The sequence below is a fragment of the Planococcus citri genome, chromosome 4 (assembly GCF_950023065.1).
Source record: "Planococcus citri chromosome 4, ihPlaCitr1.1, whole genome shotgun sequence".
Lineage (NCBI taxonomy): Eukaryota > Metazoa > Arthropoda > Insecta > Hemiptera > Pseudococcidae > Planococcus > Planococcus citri.
Genome location: NC_088680.1, coordinates 68,851,864 through 68,870,053, shown reverse-complemented (window position 1 = coordinate 68,870,053; position 18,190 = coordinate 68,851,864). Strand labels below are relative to the sequence as shown.

Genomic DNA, 18,190 nt, shown 5'->3' with positions numbered 1-18,190 from the left:
TTGTTGTTCTATTGCCTTAACCTTCCATCCTTCCGGCTTCCTGATTAGCGAAACTCTTTATCGTGTAGCTTGTGTCCATGCCCGCCGCTCTACTCTTGTCCCATTGCATGTGCATGTGTGAGTGTGTAAGCTGCGGAGAGTCGAAACGAAATTCACATGAGCGCCTCTAACACGGTCGCCTTTTTAATTGTCTCGTAAATGGTGAAGAGTTAATTTCACTCTATACCGTACACCATTCGAGTATTGTATTATAAGCCAGCTCTCTTGGTATACGAGTATATAGTACCCCTGTACGACATTTTGTGTATTACATACGTGCGTGTAGTGCTGCAAAACCGGCAATTGGTGTTACGCGAATTAATAGCTCTTAAATGATAGATGGAACGCGTTACGAAAAGCTCAACTCGTTCGAGAGAGGTCATAACCGCAAGTCGCAAGTCTCTCATTCGTCTCGCTTACAAATGCCACATTTGTACTCGTATGAGTGAAATTTTGAAAAATCATCCTAAATTTCGACAACTCAGCTTCTTCTATACCCTCCTGTAGATCCCTCTTCCTTAATCTCGGTCGCGGATACGACCGATATGATGACGAAGCCGACGACGACGGTGACAATGGATCATTATTAACCCTCACCCTAAATTGTACTTAGCGGTGATTTAAAAATAATCGTACATTTTTCGAATATATAAAGCTCGCGTTTAAATTTAAACGAATCGCTTTGTAAACCTTAATGAGCTTAATTATTTGATGCTAAAAGTGACCATGTTTCTTTTACGAGTTGCCTATTTCGAAAAGGGGAGAATCAACCAGTGAGTGATAAATTATAATATGTACTTCGTCGAATAAGTTGGCTGTTTTGAAATTTGTTCGAGATAAAATTGATTGTTTCCATTCAAAAGCGCACCAGCCAGTCAAATTTCAGAAGTTGAATCTCATTTTTCAATTTTTTGAAAGATTTTGAAAATCAACCCATTTTTTATGAAAAAAATAAGAGTTTAAAAAAATCGAGGTAGAAAACTATTTAATTCATACTGTGACCCCCCCCCCCCCTCAGAGATTGGTGGAGTTTTTGAGCTGTTTTGAAGCTTTCAACGAATTTTGGAATGTTCAAATTTTGAAGAAATTATCATAATTTCGAACGATTTTGACAAAAATTTTCAAAATTTATTTCTGCTGGTTAAAAGACGACATTTTCTTCTGTCATTATTTTTGAAAATGGGAAAAAAATCAAACCAGCATTATGTTGTAGATTTCAGAATAGTGGAAAATCATCATCAGTCGATTTAAGAGGTCGAAAATTAGATAGAAACCTGACTTCAAAGATCACAAAGGCAAATAAATTAATCCAAGTTTATAGGTCCTGAAATTCAACTTCGATAGTTTTTATGACATTTTTTCAATGTTTGGAAACTTCAAACATTCTCAGAAGGCTGCAAAACAACTCAAATTCTCCACATATTTGGTCCAAGGTGTTGGAAAAGGGTCAGTAAATCGAATTTCTGCAGTCACCTCAATTTTATAAGACCAATTTTTTCATAAAATGAGTCTTTTGATTGATAAAAAAATCCTAAAATCATAACTCAAAGATGTATTTTGGGATGCTTTTTCGATTTTTCCTCGTCTAATCTATAAAAAAATATTAAAATATTTCCATTTTGGGCAAAAATTATGATATTCACACATTTATGCTCAAGAAATGGTTTTGAAATTTCCCTGAAAAAAATTTGCAAAAAATTTTAGAATCACTCAAGCTAATTTTTGTACCAGTCAACCCTGAATCGAAAGAGAATGCAAATTACTTCACCAGTCAAAATTTCTGGCGCCGAAGTGCATTCTTTGACGTTTGGACTCAAAAAGGGAAAAATTAAAAATTTAGAAAATTGACTCAGAACTCTGGAAATTGGCTTGTGGCCTGTTTTAAATTCATCGAACTCGCTGGAAACGGTTTCAAACTATTTTGAGCAGTTCCAGAGCCTCCAGCAGATTTTTGAAAAATGAAATCTCCACAAAATTTTACCCAAAGAAGTTGGAAGTCAAATTTGAGTCAAAAATGAAAAAAAAATCAAATTTTTTTCTAAATTGATGTAGATAGCTGAAATTTGGTATTCAAGGTAGCCTATTTTCGACCTTCCAAATTGATTAGAATCGGTTTCGAACCGTTTAAAGCATTTTTGAAGCCTCCAGCGGATTTTTTGGAAATTGAAATTTCTACAAAATTTTACTAAATGAAGATTAAAATATAAAATTCACTTCATGGCTAATTTTATCGTACTGAATCGATCGAAAATAGTTTCAAGCAATTCTGGAGATACCAGGCATATTTTTGAAGTATTTCACATTCTCAAAAGGCGTTTTGAAAATCTTCCATCAGCGCTGATTTAGACCCCTCCCCCCTCCCCAAAAAAATAACTTGACTAACCAAAAATGCTCGAAAAAGTGTAAACAGTACAAAATGTTTTGATGAGGAACAATCTTTAGCAATTTTGTTACAAAAAAACTAGTAATTTTTAAAAACAACATTACTAGAAATTTGCCAAAATAAACACTCGTAGGTAGGTACCTAATTTGCCACAAAAAATGTACTCGTACTTCGCAAAAAAAATTGGCAATCTGCCAAAAAAAACTAAATATCCCTCCCCAAATACTAGTATTTTACCAAAAACTACCAGTCTACCATAACCTTCCCTCCAACTCCCCCAAAAAATGACTCGTAATTTGCTAAAAACACTTACAATTTGTAATTTTTCAAAAAATTACTAATAATTTTCCAAAAAAAAAAAAAATTGGTAAGCCAAGAAAAATTACCAGTAATTTTCCTGTGATTTGCCAAGAATAATTATCAGTAATTTGCCCAAAAAAACTAGCAATCCCTCCCTATCACCTCACAAAAATACTTGTATTTTCCTACAAAAATTGTTATACCCCCCCTCCCCCATCACTCCCTCCCTCCAATAAATTACTAGCAATTTGCCAAAAATATACTGGTAATTTCTCAAAAAAATCAAGTGATTTGCAAAAAAAAAAAAAATGGACATGTTTTTCGCTCAAATTCACTCAATGTTTGGAATTCCAAAATGAAAAAAAGTTGGAAAAAACTTGTCTTCAATCTGTCATCATGTCAAACAATCAACAAGATTTTCCCCCAGTTCTTTAAAAGTCTGACATAATGTCAGAAATTCAACAGCTTTTTCCCCATCTTCAAAAGTCAAATTTTAAAAAGTTGAATTATTTTGCAACTTTTTGATGAAAAAGCGACACTTTGATAAGTAAAGTCAGATTTGATATTTTAAAAGTCAGCTTCATTGTAGCTCAAAATGTCAAATGTTTTCAAAAGTCTGACTAAATTTCAAGAACTCGTCATTTTTCAGTACCAAATCAGACTCTGAATATTAGAAATTGATCAAAAATTTTGTTTCAAATTTATGAAAATCCAAAGTTTGATATCATATCGAGAATTTAACAATTTTTCCCTCTTAATTTTCAAATTGATCAGGGATGTAAAAATTTTCATCAGACACCCAGCTCTCAAAAAGCATATCCACGTCAACGAACTCATTCCCCTGCTGGAAAATACACATCCATAAACGGTGTACTTGAAGATATCCACATCTTGATCAAACAAAAATAACAAATGTTCATCATCATAAGTACAAGTACGAGTATGTATTATAATGTTCTTGAGATGAGAAAAGAACAATTCACACGAATATTTTCGCCTCCCCGTTGATTACGAGTACTTGATCCACCCTTATAAGTTATACGTATCTACAGAACAACGGTCAACCGTGTTCACCTGAACGAGACACCCAAGACGCGAAAAAAATTTTCCCATAGACTGTCTGCCGCAGCAACAGTTTTTCGAGCCTGACGTAGGCTACATAGAAACACCTGATTACACCAAGTTATTTAAATAGTCGCCTATCCATATACCTACACACTCGCACGCAATGGCAATATGCACCTATATTATATGTACTGAGAGGAGAGCAAACGTAATATTTTCACCATCTCGCATAGTGACGTAAAATACATAAGGGCGCAAAGCAGGCCAATATATTCAAGGTGTAGTGTAGGGGGAATTGCGGAACATACTCATAGGCATAGTATACTGTTGCTTGGTTATTTGTCCATAAACGCGATGCGATGCGATAATGATTTCCTTATAGACAATATTGGGGGCTGGTAGTGAGAGTATGAGAGAGAGAAAGAGAGAGATGAAGTAAATGAAGTTCTGCTAGGGTGATTTTAACCCTAAATTTAATAAAGAAACAAAAAACAATCCAGGTGTAGTAGGAACTAATAGCTCGCTTCACTCATTACCATATGCTCGAGTAGAGATAATTTCACATCGTCATGTACTATGTACTACATGGTGCAGTACACGTATGTGATGCTATTTATTTTTTTACGCAGAGATACTCGTATTTTGCGTGTGATGGTTTTTCGATTCGGTTCAGCACAATTTGAAGCAGTAACTATAAGATCATTCCATTTACCAGGCATAAGTATGTTCAAAGTGGTGGATTGCAATTTTTTTCCCAACTCCGGTGCATTTTTTTTTTTTTTTTAATATTCTGAAGTTAATAAAGAACGAAACCTCTTTGGCTCACATTTTTAATACTTACAGGGTATCTTTGGGAGGCCAAAGAAGAATTTTATAGCTGAAAAAATTTCAGCCAACACACCTCCCCTCTCCCCATGCCAAAAACAAGTATTTTTCAAACGAAAAATTGAAAACTTGGAAAAAAAATTCAGTCGACTTTCTGACATTTGCCAGACTTTTAGAAATTTGGACGAAAGTCGACAGACTTCTAGAGACGTTGACTTTTTTATGTCAGACTGGAAAAGAGGGGGGAGGAGGTCATTGAATTACTGAAATTATTCTTATAAATTTTCAAAAAATATTGTCAGCCTTTTTTCAAATATGGAATTCTGAACATTAAGTTGACCTGAGCAAAAAACCGTATTCATGATTAAAAACTTTTCTTGAAGAGCAGACTTTTCACCCATTTTTTCAGACCTTTCTTCCTTTTTTCATTTTAGAACTTCAAACACGAGTGAATTCGAGCAAAAAACATAAATCCATGATTTGAAACTTTCTTTGGAGAGGAGGCTTTAATAAGTACTCATTTTTTTTTTGGCAAATAAGTAGGTAGATAGTATTTTTGGGTAAATTACTAATAATTTTTTCGGGAGCTTGGAAAGAAATCAAAAAAAATGTTGAAATTGTATCAAACTCTCAAAATGACTTCCTAACGTGTTGTCAGACAATCGCAAACTTGGAAAAATTCTGTTCAGTTCCTGAAGTTGAATCAGACACCAAACTTCTTTTCAATATTTTCGGCGGATTTCTGGTAGGTAATTTTTGATAAATTGAAGGTAACAATTTACTGCTAGCTCAATACTTTTCGAAAAAAAGAAAAATGATGGTATTAATAATAAGTGAACGATTTGCTGGCAGCACTGTTTTTTCAGCGAAGGTTTCGAAGCTCTGCCTTCGGCTAAAATTATCGAAGTCTCGCTTTCAACTTGAAATACAAAAATAAGTAGCAAAAAATCTCATCTTTTGTCGAAATTACCAGTTGCAGTAGTCTCGTTTTCGATAAAAATTGTGAATTTTTCTCAAAAAATTCCAAAATATCAATTTTTTTCAAAAATTACTCAAAACTTGTTTTTTTTGTCAAAAAATACCAAAAAGTCGATTTTTTTTAACAATAATTGGGCAAAAATATCGTTTTTTGATAATGATTGACAAAAAAAAAATCCGACAAAAATTGTGAACAAATATTTTTTGTTAAATAAGTATTGATATTTTGGAATTTTTTGAGAAAAATTCACAATTTTCATCAAAAACAAGACAAGCAAAATTTCAATTTTTTTCAATCACTCAAAATTCTCACTTTTTTCGCAGAAAATCAACAAAAAACCTTGTTTTTTTTTTTTTTTGGTTAAAATTTGCAAAGAAAAAAAAATATTATGTTTTGCCAATTACGAATAAGATCTGCTTTTTGCTGTAATTGGCTATCTTGCTTTTTGCCAAAAATTGACATAAAAATCTCCTTTTCTATAAGGAAAATTTCTAAAAAAATTCACTTTTGTATCCAAAAGTGCTCAAAAGCCTCACCTTTTGGCGAAAAATTAACAAAAGGTCTTGTTTTTTTTTATACCTACTAAAAAGTTGCAAAAAAGTCTCGCTTTTTCAACAAAAATTGTAGAAACAATTTTTTCTGTCTATTTTTATCAAGAAGGCTTGCTTTTTGCCAATTTCAAAAATTACTCAAAAGGCTTTCTTTTGGCGAAAAATTAAGAAAAGGTCTTGTTTTTTTAATACCAAAAACTTGTAAAAACAAAAATTTTAGGAAAAAAAACTTTTTGCCAATTATTATCTATTAAGTAAGAAGTCTTGCTTTTTGCCAAAACAAAAAATTTCGCTTTCTAGCAACATTGCTAAAAAATTTCAATTTCTTTCCAGAAATCACTCAAAAACCTCGCTAATTTATGAAAAAACAACAAAAATTCTTGTTTTTTTTTTACTGAAAATTTGTAAAAAAATCTAGCTTTCTCAATAATACAAATTGCAAAAAAATTGTTTTGCCAATTATTACTAAGAAGACCTGATTTTTGCAAGAATTGACAAGTTTGGCTTTTTTTGCCAAATTGCTAAAAAAAAATTCAATTTTTTCCCTAAAATCACTCAAAAGCCTCGTTTTTTTGCGAAAAATTGAGGAAAAGTCTTGTTTTTTAGCAACAAAAAAAAAAAAAAAAAAAATGGAAAAAATCTCACTTTCTCAACAGAAATGCAATTGCCAATAATTGTTACCAAAAATCCCTGCTTTTTTCTAAAATTGTCAAAGTTTTGTTTTTTCCCCAAAAATTGACAAAAATGGATCTATTTTGTTTTTTTGAAAAAATCCAAAAATCACAATATAAAATTCACAACTCAAATTTGATCCAATGATTTATTTCAAGTTGCTCTTTCAACTTTTTTTCATCCAGCCTAAAAAAATTAAAAACTTCTATTTTTTTTCAAATAATTTTTAAATTTATCAGAAAAAAATTGCAAAATTTTTTTTGAACAATCTGAAGCCATATGGGTCAATTTTTTTCAGCACGAAAATTATTTTTTGGTCACCCTGAAGATACTGTGAATATTTTCAAAATCTGAGCCAATGGCTGATTCACCTGTTAATTGTCATAACCAGAGGTAGGCCCACTTTTTGGGTCAGACTGAAAAAAAAAATGAAAAATAATTAATAAAATTACACTAATTTTGACAATTTTTGAAATTCCAGCGAATTTATTGAAAATTTAACTTTGTTACAAGAAAAACGAATGAAAATTGAAAGTCGAAAGTTATTTCAAGTTGACAGTCAATTTTTCTATTATTTTTGTCTTCTGGAGAGATGACTACATATTTCAACCTTCAAAAGAAAATAGGTACAGGTTGAAATCAATTCGCAAATCGAGTGTAGAACGAATCTCAAACTTCTCAAGTACGATATTACGTACATTTCGAGCTTAGAATGGCACACACAGGACACTCTATTACGGTGATACTATAGCTCAATATAAGTTACAGCAAGAGGAGGTGAAAAACAAGTACAGTTTGCCATTAGCCGAAAAAGCAACCCCATTCGGCAAACACGCTATGGCGATATAGAGGAAAAAGCACGACGATAAAAATTTACCACATTAAACGCGAACGACGCCTAACTTGTTGCTCGGTTTATTTTTAAAAATAGTACGCCTCTAAATGGTAATACGTAACGGAGGTCAGGGAAATAAAGAAGAAATTGGAACGCATGCGTTAAAGCCAGAGCCCTTTACTATACCGCTGCATATAGAGATACACCAGTAGCCTAGCTAACAGAAACAAAGTCTCTCCCACGAAAATGATTTATTTTTCACGCTTGCAAACGAATACCTACAACGTATAAAATATCAAACTTTTTTATTCTCACGATCTCGTAGTATAAAAATTGAGACTTGGTATACATCTCGTTTAAATAATTTCTAACCTACTTTTTTCTTCTTATAAATACGTACGTATTCGTACAGTGCTTCAAGTCTACGATATTATTCTTCTTTTGAGAGAAAAAAAAAAGCTCGTATATACTCTACATAGTCGTCGTACTACGAGTATTAGCGCAGACCTCTCTGTAGATAGCAATTAAGTTAATTTAATTAAGTTTCAACTTGGCCTTGTTTACGGGCAAGAAATCTCCCACGCTTATTTGTGAGAGAGAAAAACGTAAGGGGCAATGGCGAATTTTCATTCAGTCCTACAGTATTGTTAACAATATTATTAATAATTTCCTTTTGGAAAAAGTTTTACTTCCTCGCTATAACGTTATTAGTACATACGTATACTGCAGTGTACACGAGTAGTAGGTACGGTAATAGCCCTATATAGGGTAATAAGACAATTCACATTTTAACTTCCGATTGTGGCATTATTGTTTGTGGATACCTATTGAAAAGTGGCCGCGGAAGCGTAACCCTTAGGTGTGGTGTATGGCTATATGGCTTCCGCAACCTCTACACGTATCGTATCAAACTTAAATACGTTTTACCTCGCTTACCATTGACCAAAAGCCATCCGGTTTCGAATGGGAAAAGAAGGCACCCGTCCTTCGTTTCGTCCTGTCCTCTGTGTACTGATTTGTGCTCTAAAATGTTTGATACTCGAGAGAGAAATTCTAAAGTCAGAGATGTCTGATTTCGATTTGAACAGAACTACCTGAAACCCCAAAAACCAAAATTTCAAACACCCAAAGTGATTTTTCGAATTTTTAAAAATTCAAAATTGACCATTTTTGAGGCACTATTTGAAAAAGCTTGCCAAATTTTAGAGCTATGATATTAAAAATTTGAAAAAAAAATCCAGAAATCTTTATGATGGGTCTCACAAAACCTCGAGTGGGTGGGGGGGGGGGAGTCCCAAAATTATGACCGAATATAGAAAAAAAAATCAAAGGATCGTATACTCGTATGACATGACATTTTATATATTTTTTCATGAGCTCTGAATACGAATATCAATCAATTTTTTTATTCGACCCCTCCCAATCCCTCAAAGACCCCCCCCCCTTCTCAAAATTTGGAACTGTATTATGAAAATTTCCCAAGAAAAACACTCCTACTTCCCCTTATATACCTCTTCCTTAAAAATCCTGTCTACTTTTCGCGCCTCTGTACATGCCAGATGTACCTACGAATAGGTGCTGGAAGTTCGAGCATTGTCCTATCGATACCTACTCGTAAAAAGGAAACAGTAAACTGTATGAAATTTAGCTGATTCATCTCACCTTAATTAAAAGTGTGCTGCGTGTACTTCCCTCTCAGTTCTCAGATATGGCTGATGGATTAGGATGAAAGATGAGGTGGTGGTGCGGTGTGCAGTGTCAAGCTACACGTACTCGTACTTCGTATGTGTAAAGAAGTGTAGCGTACAAAATGTGCAAACATGTGTGGCTCGACACCATTTCACTGATTCGAAAAGATAATGTGTGGCTACAAATTCGCGTTCAATAAACTCCACACGTTTAAGAGTACTACATGCGAGGCTACTAAACGTGGATAGATACTAAATGGATACCTTACCCCCTCCCCCCACCCACCAGTGTTGAGAACAAAAAAATAAATTCAAATGTGACTCGTCAGTTGATGGATTAATTTTATCACCTATTAAGATGAGGAGTTTAGAAAAAAACATAAGAGAATGAAGTGTTGGAAAAAATTATGAAATTAGAGTTCAATAAACCTGAAAATAATTACGAAAGGTCAGATTTGGAAAATGGTTCAAAATTCAAACTCGTCACCTCCGAAACTTGAAAATCTGTGAAAGAGACCAGAAATCGAACTGTCTCAATTTTCAGGCAGCTTCTGTTTCTCCTCTTTCCCCTCTCCTTTCAATAAAAAACTGTACTCTCTCATACCCCCTCTTGAAAAAACTGAGAAGCTGTGAAGAAATGGAGTGGTCAAATTCGAACAATAAATAAATATTTCAAATCGCGGACTTCGAATCAGTAAGAATCGCATGCCAAACCTATAATTTTTATAATTTTTCAGGTTTTTTTTTCCAATCATGTCTGAGATTAAATAAGTTCAATGAATATTTGAACCCAGTAATCTTCGAAAACAACATTTTTTGATATTTTGACAACGTTTGGGGCATTGATGAGTGGTTCAGAGGGGTGAAAGCGAAAAAGTGAGTTCATATTCGAACTCAACGTTTTCAAATGAGTGACCAACTAACAACCAATGAGCCACTTTAATTTTTTTTCAATTTTTATCAAAATTTTGGCCCCTTGTGCTTTTTAAGAGTGCATCGAGATCCTATTTTGAAAATAATAGCTGGCTAAAAATTGGATTTAAACTCTTCAGCGTGCTTTTTCCAGGTTTCCAAACGACAAATTTCAATTTCCAAGAAATTTTCAAAAATTGAAACATATTAAATGATTACCAAAAAAAATCTAGAGAGCTCAGTTTTGAGCTTTTTCAAATTTCAGCTGGCAATGAGATTTTTTCTAATCTTAAAACTTGAAAATTCATTCAAAGTGAACATCATTTTACATCAAATTCTAAACTTTTCCTTTAAAAAAATGAAGCAAAATTGAGTTTTAAAAAATCCTTCGAACTCGAAAAATGAATTTTTTGTCTAAAATTTGGCCCAGGGGGTCATTTTTGAAAGTTTTTTTCTTCTGTTTGTTTCACTTACTTATATTTTAGGCACCTTAGTTCATCTCAATTATCAATATGAAATGAAATTTTGAAATAAAAAACTTCAAATTTTAAAAATTTTTCCATCCATTTTTTTTTAGAAAAAACTAAGGAGCTCGCGAAAAAAAATTAGGAAAAGAAAAATTACCTCTCTCTCTCCTCGCAGAACCTTGATGAGTTTTTTTTTTCAAGACCTAATTTGAAGTATTTTGAGCAACATTTAAAAAATTGATTCTGAAAGCTGAAATCAATCTGGCAATAAATTTATCAAAAAATCAATTTTTGAAAAAAGTTTTGGTTCGTATTACGAGGAAAAAATTGTAAAAAATAAAATCACACTTCTCCCGATGAGTTTTCTTGGGAGTCAAAGATGAGATATTTTTGAGCAACATTTCAAAAACTTTTTCAATTTTTTCATAGCCAATTTCCGAAAAAAAAACAGACTAAAAAAACGTAAAAATGATCAAAATTCAAGAGCACGAAATTTTCCACCTATTTGGTTCTACAAGTTCCTCTAGAATACTTCGTTTATGAGATATTTTGAGACAAATTTGAAAGCTCTACTTTCTACTTTTCTCAACAATTTTTTCATTATTACAGCATTTTACGTAGGCCTCTCATTCATCGTGCGATAAAGAAAAAAATTCTCTGAAAATTTTAACTTCCAAACTTGAAATTAAGTCAGGCCAAAAAAGTCCCCCCCCCCCCCTCCACCAAAGTTCTCAAAAAGTGAAAAAAAAATTTCACATTTTCTACGATCTGAACTTTGGATTTACCCCATTTTCATTGGGAAAAAACTGCATCGATGGTTTCGACTCCTCTTCTCCTTCCCATTTGAAAAATGATCAAAAAAATGGAATTTGTAAGCCCCTTCAAAAAATGGCGGGAAAAATTAAAAAGTTGAAATTTTTATGTTCTTACGTTCTAGTCTTTTAGATTTGGTCCATTTTTATTAAAAAAAAAAAAAAAAAAACACACAGTTTCGATAGTTTTGACCCACTTTCCTCCCCCTTCCTTCCTCTTCCCCTCTCCTTCCAAATGACCAAAAAATGGAATTTGAGTCTCTCTCAAAAAATGAGGAAAAATCTAAAAAGTTGACATTTTTACGTTTTTATTACACATATTCAAGTCCTCGGATTTGATTAGAAAAGCGTAATCTGAATACTTTTAATACCTCCCTCCCTCACAAATAATCACCTAAAGTGGAATTTTAGCTCAGTTAAAAAATAAGAAAAATGTAAAAAATTGAAATTTGTACAAAAAAAATCAAGCAAAAAATTAAAATTTTCAAATTTTTGAAAAACTATTCTTGGATTTGGCTCATTTTCAACAAATAAGCATTATTCAATAGTTCTGACCCCCCTCCCCACCTAAAATAATCAAGAAGTGAAACTTGGGCTTCCCTGAATTTCCCAGAATAATTGGATGTAGGTATTCGAATATGTAGAGAAATTCTGACCCAACAGCAGCAAAAAAATTATACTTTACTGACTAGGGATGACTTTAATTTATGTATTTCTATACTTTTTGATTTTTCCAACTTGGGGGGGGGGGCTTCTGTATGGGAGGACTTATAACGTTTGGAGATTGGCAGGAGTCATTTAATTATCACCTTTTACTTTTCGTTATTGTTCAGATTTTTTTCGATTTAGGAGGCCTGTAAGTAGGTACATGAGAGGGCTAACATTGCTTGGAAGACTAAAGAAAATTCTTTTTGAAAAAGTGGCTTACTTACTCAGAATGGGATTCAAAAAAAATGTTGACTTGAATTTTTCCTTTTTTTCATGCTTTTTCACCTCGATGAAAGAGGACCAATAATATTTGAGGAACTGAATGAACGTTTTTTCCTTGAATAGGTGGTTAGAACACAAGAATTCTGATCAGAAATAAAGAATTTTCACAGACGTCAATCTTAGAATTTTTTTTCTCAAAAGGTTTGTCAACTTCGAAGAGATACAAGAAGATAAACATTTTTTTGGGATATTGAGGAAAGTTTTTTCTCGGAAAAAAGGGTTATTTAGACGAATTCTGACGATCGAATTGGAACATTTTCGAAATATTGTTAGCAAATTTGCATTTTCTCCAGGTGTCTTGATTTTTTCTCGAAACTTTAGGAGGGTGAGGGACCCAAGGCAGTTTTTTCGTCGCAGTGGGAATTATTTGGAGGAGTTCTGGCATAGAAATGGAAAATTTTCGAATTTTTTTCAGTGACTTTGACCGTACGAGAGGATCAACATTAGCTTAGGAGACTGAGGACGATTTTCCTTCGTGAAAAAGATTATCTTTAGTAGAATTATGACGTAAAAACGGACATTTTATTTGATTTTTTTCATCTGAGAAGTTTTTCTTTCAAACTTTGTGTAAAAAATCAAAAACTTGATCATTATTTTCTCATAAAACTCAATTTTCCAATCATATTTTGATTCATTTCACGCTCGAATGTAGAGTATACCATACCTACATTATTATTTATCCTCATACGAATACAACCACACTCGCGAATACAAAACAAGGTAGGTCTAGATCTACCGAATGAAATCTCTACCTACGAGTAAAAAAAAAGTAAAAAAAAAAACAGGTGTCAGAATTTCAGCGAACCGAATTCGTCTTAAGGCGCGTGTTAATGTGCGAAGGGCGTACGTTAGATGGATTGGGCCGAATAAGCTCGTAGATGTATGCGCGTAGAAAAACGGCACGAGCTATTCGAGTACCTATTCGTACATACACATACATATCGTAAATCGTAGGTTTACGTTCGTACATACTATGTAGGTAGGTATATAAGGTGGAGGGATGTAATCCTAGGTATTAGGCATGGGCTTATGGTATATGAGAACATTCGAAAAATTTCGTACATGTGCGACAGAGAGACGTAGAACTTTGCACGATGTGTAAGTACATAGAAAAGTTCGTCTAAAAAAAAAAAAAAACAATTCGCTAGATTACGAATTCGTCTTCGTAGATCGTCTTTATATAAGGTGAAAAATTGCTCCAAGTGTTCTTTTTTAAAACTTGTATGTTATTTGAAGATTTCGCGAGGTGTTCTGTGTGTATAGGTATATGGATTATGAACTTTTCAAGTCTTGGTATCTTCGTTGGCCCATTTACAAGGTATTTTCCATACAAGCTCGCCATTCTTATATAGAGATGGTACTTTTTTAATGATAGCCTATAATAATGATGATGATGATACGAGTTTATATGTACCTATATTAGCTACCTATGTGTATACCTGAGCAGCATTTTGTGATCTCTATTTCTCTAACATGTTTCCTTTTTTTTTTCACCTTGCAGGAGCACTCAGCATGAACGGTTGACGGCGGTAGTAGAAGCAGAAGTGGCGGAGGACGTATTAAGACCATCAAAAGGAACCTTATTGGACGCGGAGGTGCGGAGGGCATTGGCAACAACAACAACATCATCATCCACATCCACATCGACAGTAGCACGAGCTGTAGCAGCTGCAGCATTGGCAGCAGCATTAATAGTAAAAGAAGGGACACCGATATTGTATACTGGTTATAGTAGTGAAACTAGGACGACTGGTACAGTACATAGAAGCAGAAGGGGGACCCTCCTATCATCCATTCTACAACCAGAGGAGCGGCGGTGCGGCGATAAAGAAACAGCAGCCGGCGGATCGTAACCCCTACCAAAAAAAAAGACGCCAGGGAGAGCTGAAAAGAAATCCCCCTCGGCCAATCGGATCGCAGCTTCCTTATGATGTCATCAGAAGAGGACGTTACAGTGGACTCTTTCGGTTTACTAAAGAAAACCAAACGTTCCAGACAACGCGTGGACGCCGGCGAACCGCGTAACAGTTACTCGTCTATACCGAATTTCAGTTCGCGACCGAATTTATTAAATAGCGGCATATACGGCGCGTTTTTCGCCGCCCAAGCTCAAAATCACCATAATTTCGGCTCTTCTGCCGGCTCAGCTGCCGCAGCCGGAGCCGCCGCGTATTTTAATCAAGTACAGGGCTTCGGCCCGACCAAAATGCTAAACGAGTTGTTGAGTCGTCGAGTGAAAACGATCGCGGACGGTGCAGACGCGATGATGACGATCGACGTAGCCGCCAACGACGTATCGACCATCTCCGGTAGTGCTTACGATTGTCTCAACAACAGCCAATCACCTGTTAGCAGAGTCAGCAGTACGTTGAACGGTGGAGGTGGAGGTGGAGGTAATAGTTCTCCAGTCGCAGTCGGAGATATGGCTCAACACATGCTACGCAACATACTATCCGGCAAAAGGAAAGAGATCTATGCTTTGGAGCAAGAGCTGCGAGGCGTTTCAGGTGCCAATAATAATAATAATAATTCCAGTAGCAATAATAATAATCTCGAGTCGATCGTCGATTGCAACAATACGAGTAGTGAAAATTCTTCCGTCGCGAATTCCGCTGCCGTCGCCGCAGCTGCCGCAGCCGCCGTCGTAGCCGCGTTAAACAATAATAATAATTCGTCGTCGAATAATAATAATAATAATTCTTCGTGTAATAATAATAATAACAATAATAATGACGTGAAAATCGCGAATTTAACAAACGGTTCTGGTGACCGAAACAGTGTCGGTGGTAATATCAGTGACGAAAATTGTGCTAGTGACCGTTCCAAAGGCGCAGGCGATGAACCTTTAACCAACGGTGACGTCATTGCCGAAGACATGGATACGAGCGAAGCTGACGATAGAGCTTCATCTGCAGCAGCCAACGCAGCAGCAGCCACCGAGGTAAGCCCTTTATCGGGTCAAAATAACCCTAACGATAGTCTGGTAGACAAACTGAATCTGAATCATCGTCAAGTTGTCGACAATAACGACGACAGCTCAGCCTCCGAGCATTCGGTTTCATCCTCCGAATCTGCAGCTTCGAATAAAGAAGACGCCGACGAATCGAACGAATGCTCTTCTTACCCCAAAACCGAGCAACAAGTCGAGTTGAAACGTGCCCGAGTCGAGAACATAGTCTCATCTATGCGATCCAGCCCCCTACCTGTACCAGTGAACGGCTGCAAGAAGAGGAAGCTTTACCATCCTCAGCAGCACGATAACAGTGTAGCTGAAAGATACGCAGCCAGCTTGAACGAGGTGGCCGATGCTCTGAGCGAAGACGAAGATGAAAATCTCAGTCCAGCCGAGATCAGGCAAAAAGTGGTGGAGAAAAATGCTCTGAAAAATCAACTCAGAACCATGCAAGAGCAATTGGCCGAAATGCAGCAAAAATACGTCCAGTTGTGTACCAGAATGGATCAGGATTCGGTCGATGCGATGGAACAAGACGCAGATCTACCCAATCCTAAATCCGAAATGGAGCAAGATGAGACAGCCAGTGATGCTGATCACGAGGACGATGAAGACGACGATAACAGCAGTGTACCTGCTTCACCGACGACGAGTAAGCATAATACTCCAGCACCTACTCCAGTGCCTCATCAGCAGCAAAAAGATCACACCAATCCGGGCTCCTCGTTTCCCACAGTTTCGACTCCAGTCACCCAATCCACCATGTCTCCAGCTATCAGTAAAATGCTCGGCAATAAGTTCTTGCCCCAGAACCCTGCAGCAAGTGTACCTCACATGAACTCGCATCCATTCCCCATACATCCGAATTTCAACGGAGCTCTATCGTTTCTACAACATCAGATGTTCCAAGATCCTCACAATGCTCAGAATCATCTGCAACCTCATCATCATCATCACCCTCATCACCCCCCTCATCCACATTCGATGCTGAGTAACGCAGCAGCCATGTATTTAGGCGTAGGGCACAAGCTGTTCATGGAGCAGGAGGCTCGTATGGCTGAGAAAGTAGCCTTAGCAGCGGCCGCAGCCGAACACCAGCAACAGCAGCAGCAGATTAGTAGAGATATCCAGCACACCACCAGGCAAACCCCCATCAGTGGTGCTGACAACGCTCACTCTACATCTCAATCAGCCTCCAGGATGGAACCATCGTCGCCGAATCGTTCCCACCACAACCATCGTGACCAGCAGCTCCAGCCCCCTCAGCAATCACAGCAGCAGCAAAATGAGCAATCTCCGAAAGCTCTGCATCATCAGTCCGATGTGGCTCAGCACAGATCACGTAGCGAGTTCGCTGACAGATTACAGATGCTGAAATCGAACTCGAGTCGAGATAATTTCGATTTCGAAGGCCTGGCCGAAGCTCTGAAATCAGAGATATCTTCTACGTTATCTAATCTCATAGATACCATAATGACGAGATTCCTGCAGCAGAAAAAACTATCGAGTAAATCGTCCGAGGCTGTATTGGCAGCCGAGCAGCTCAACAAAGACTTGCTCATGGCTTCCCAACTCATCGATCGTAAATCACCTCGTACCAAAGTCATCGATCGAGGCAATTGCATTTCATCCAGCGATAAAAACAACTCATCTTACTCGTCCAACACCTTCAACTCATCTTCGGGCACTCCGAATAAAACCAGCAACTCGAGCGCCGCAGCTGCAGCAGCCGCAGCCGCAGCAGCTAGCCAAGCAGCTCAAAATTTTGCCAACTCGAATCCGGAGAATAACATAAACGTGATGAATTTACCCCAAAGACCAACCGGTCTCAGCTCCAACCTGTTCGGACCACCGAAAATGGGCTCGGGGATGAATTCAGCCGCAGCTGCAGCAGCTGCCCTCTACTCGTCGATGAACAGTCTGAGTAACTCGCACATGGGTTCGTTCGGTTTGCCTGATTTGAGAGGCTCGGCCGATGGCCCAGTACCAGAACAGCACGAAGCTCTGAGTTTAGTCGTACCTCAGAAAAAGAAACGTCATAAGGTGACCGATACTCGAATAACTCCACGAACAGTGAGTCGAATCTTGGCCCAAGATGGTATGGGCTGTCCTCCTTCTACTCTGCTCGACTCGCCCAGCAAATACGGCGGAATGCTGCCATCGACCAACGGCTCAGCCGACTCGCCTCCCCCTCGCTCGTTCCATATTCCGGCTTCGGCTCCAATGTTACCAGTTTCATTGCCCACCTCGGTGGCTATACCAAATCCGGGCCTGCACGAATCCCAAGTGTACTCGCCCTACAGCCCGTTCTACGGCCAGCATCCGGGACCTCATCACATTCCATCCTCAAGTCCGCCTGGAATGTCAGACCAGCTGAGAGATTCGCCTCCTCTGCCTCATCATTCGTCGTTATTCCATCCGGCTGCTTTTATGGTCGCAGCTCAGCAGCAGCAACAGCAGCAGCATTTGCAAAGGGGTAATTCGCCCGATTACGTGAGGTCCAACTCGGGTATGGGTGGAGGTGATAGTCTGGATCGAGGATCCGATTGCAATTCCATGGATGGTGCCGCTTACGACGGAATGACGCCTACAATATCCTTTTGTTTACGTCCAAATACTAATTTTAATGTAATTTATGCCTTTTTATTATTTTGGGTTTGTTGCTTTTAAGCACGCTGAATGCTTTTTTCGCTTCTTTGCATTTTTCATATCGCATGAT

At 36.9% G+C, this 18,190-nt stretch overlaps 1 protein-coding gene across 2 annotated transcripts in view; it reads left to right on the top strand.

The window, feature by feature from the left end:
- The window catches only part of LOC135846002 (homeobox protein prospero-like), a 126,547-nt gene that overhangs the window by 86,159 nt on the left and 22,198 nt on the right, over positions 1-18,190 (top strand). For both annotated transcript variants that reach the window (XM_065364923.1, XM_065364922.1), the window contains exon 2: positions 14,020-18,063. In XM_065364923.1, coding sequence (XP_065220995.1) covers positions 14,446-18,063 — 3,618 coding nt within the window. In that variant the 5' untranslated portion in view covers positions 14,020-14,445. The remainder of the gene's footprint in view (positions 1-14,019; positions 18,064-18,190) is intronic.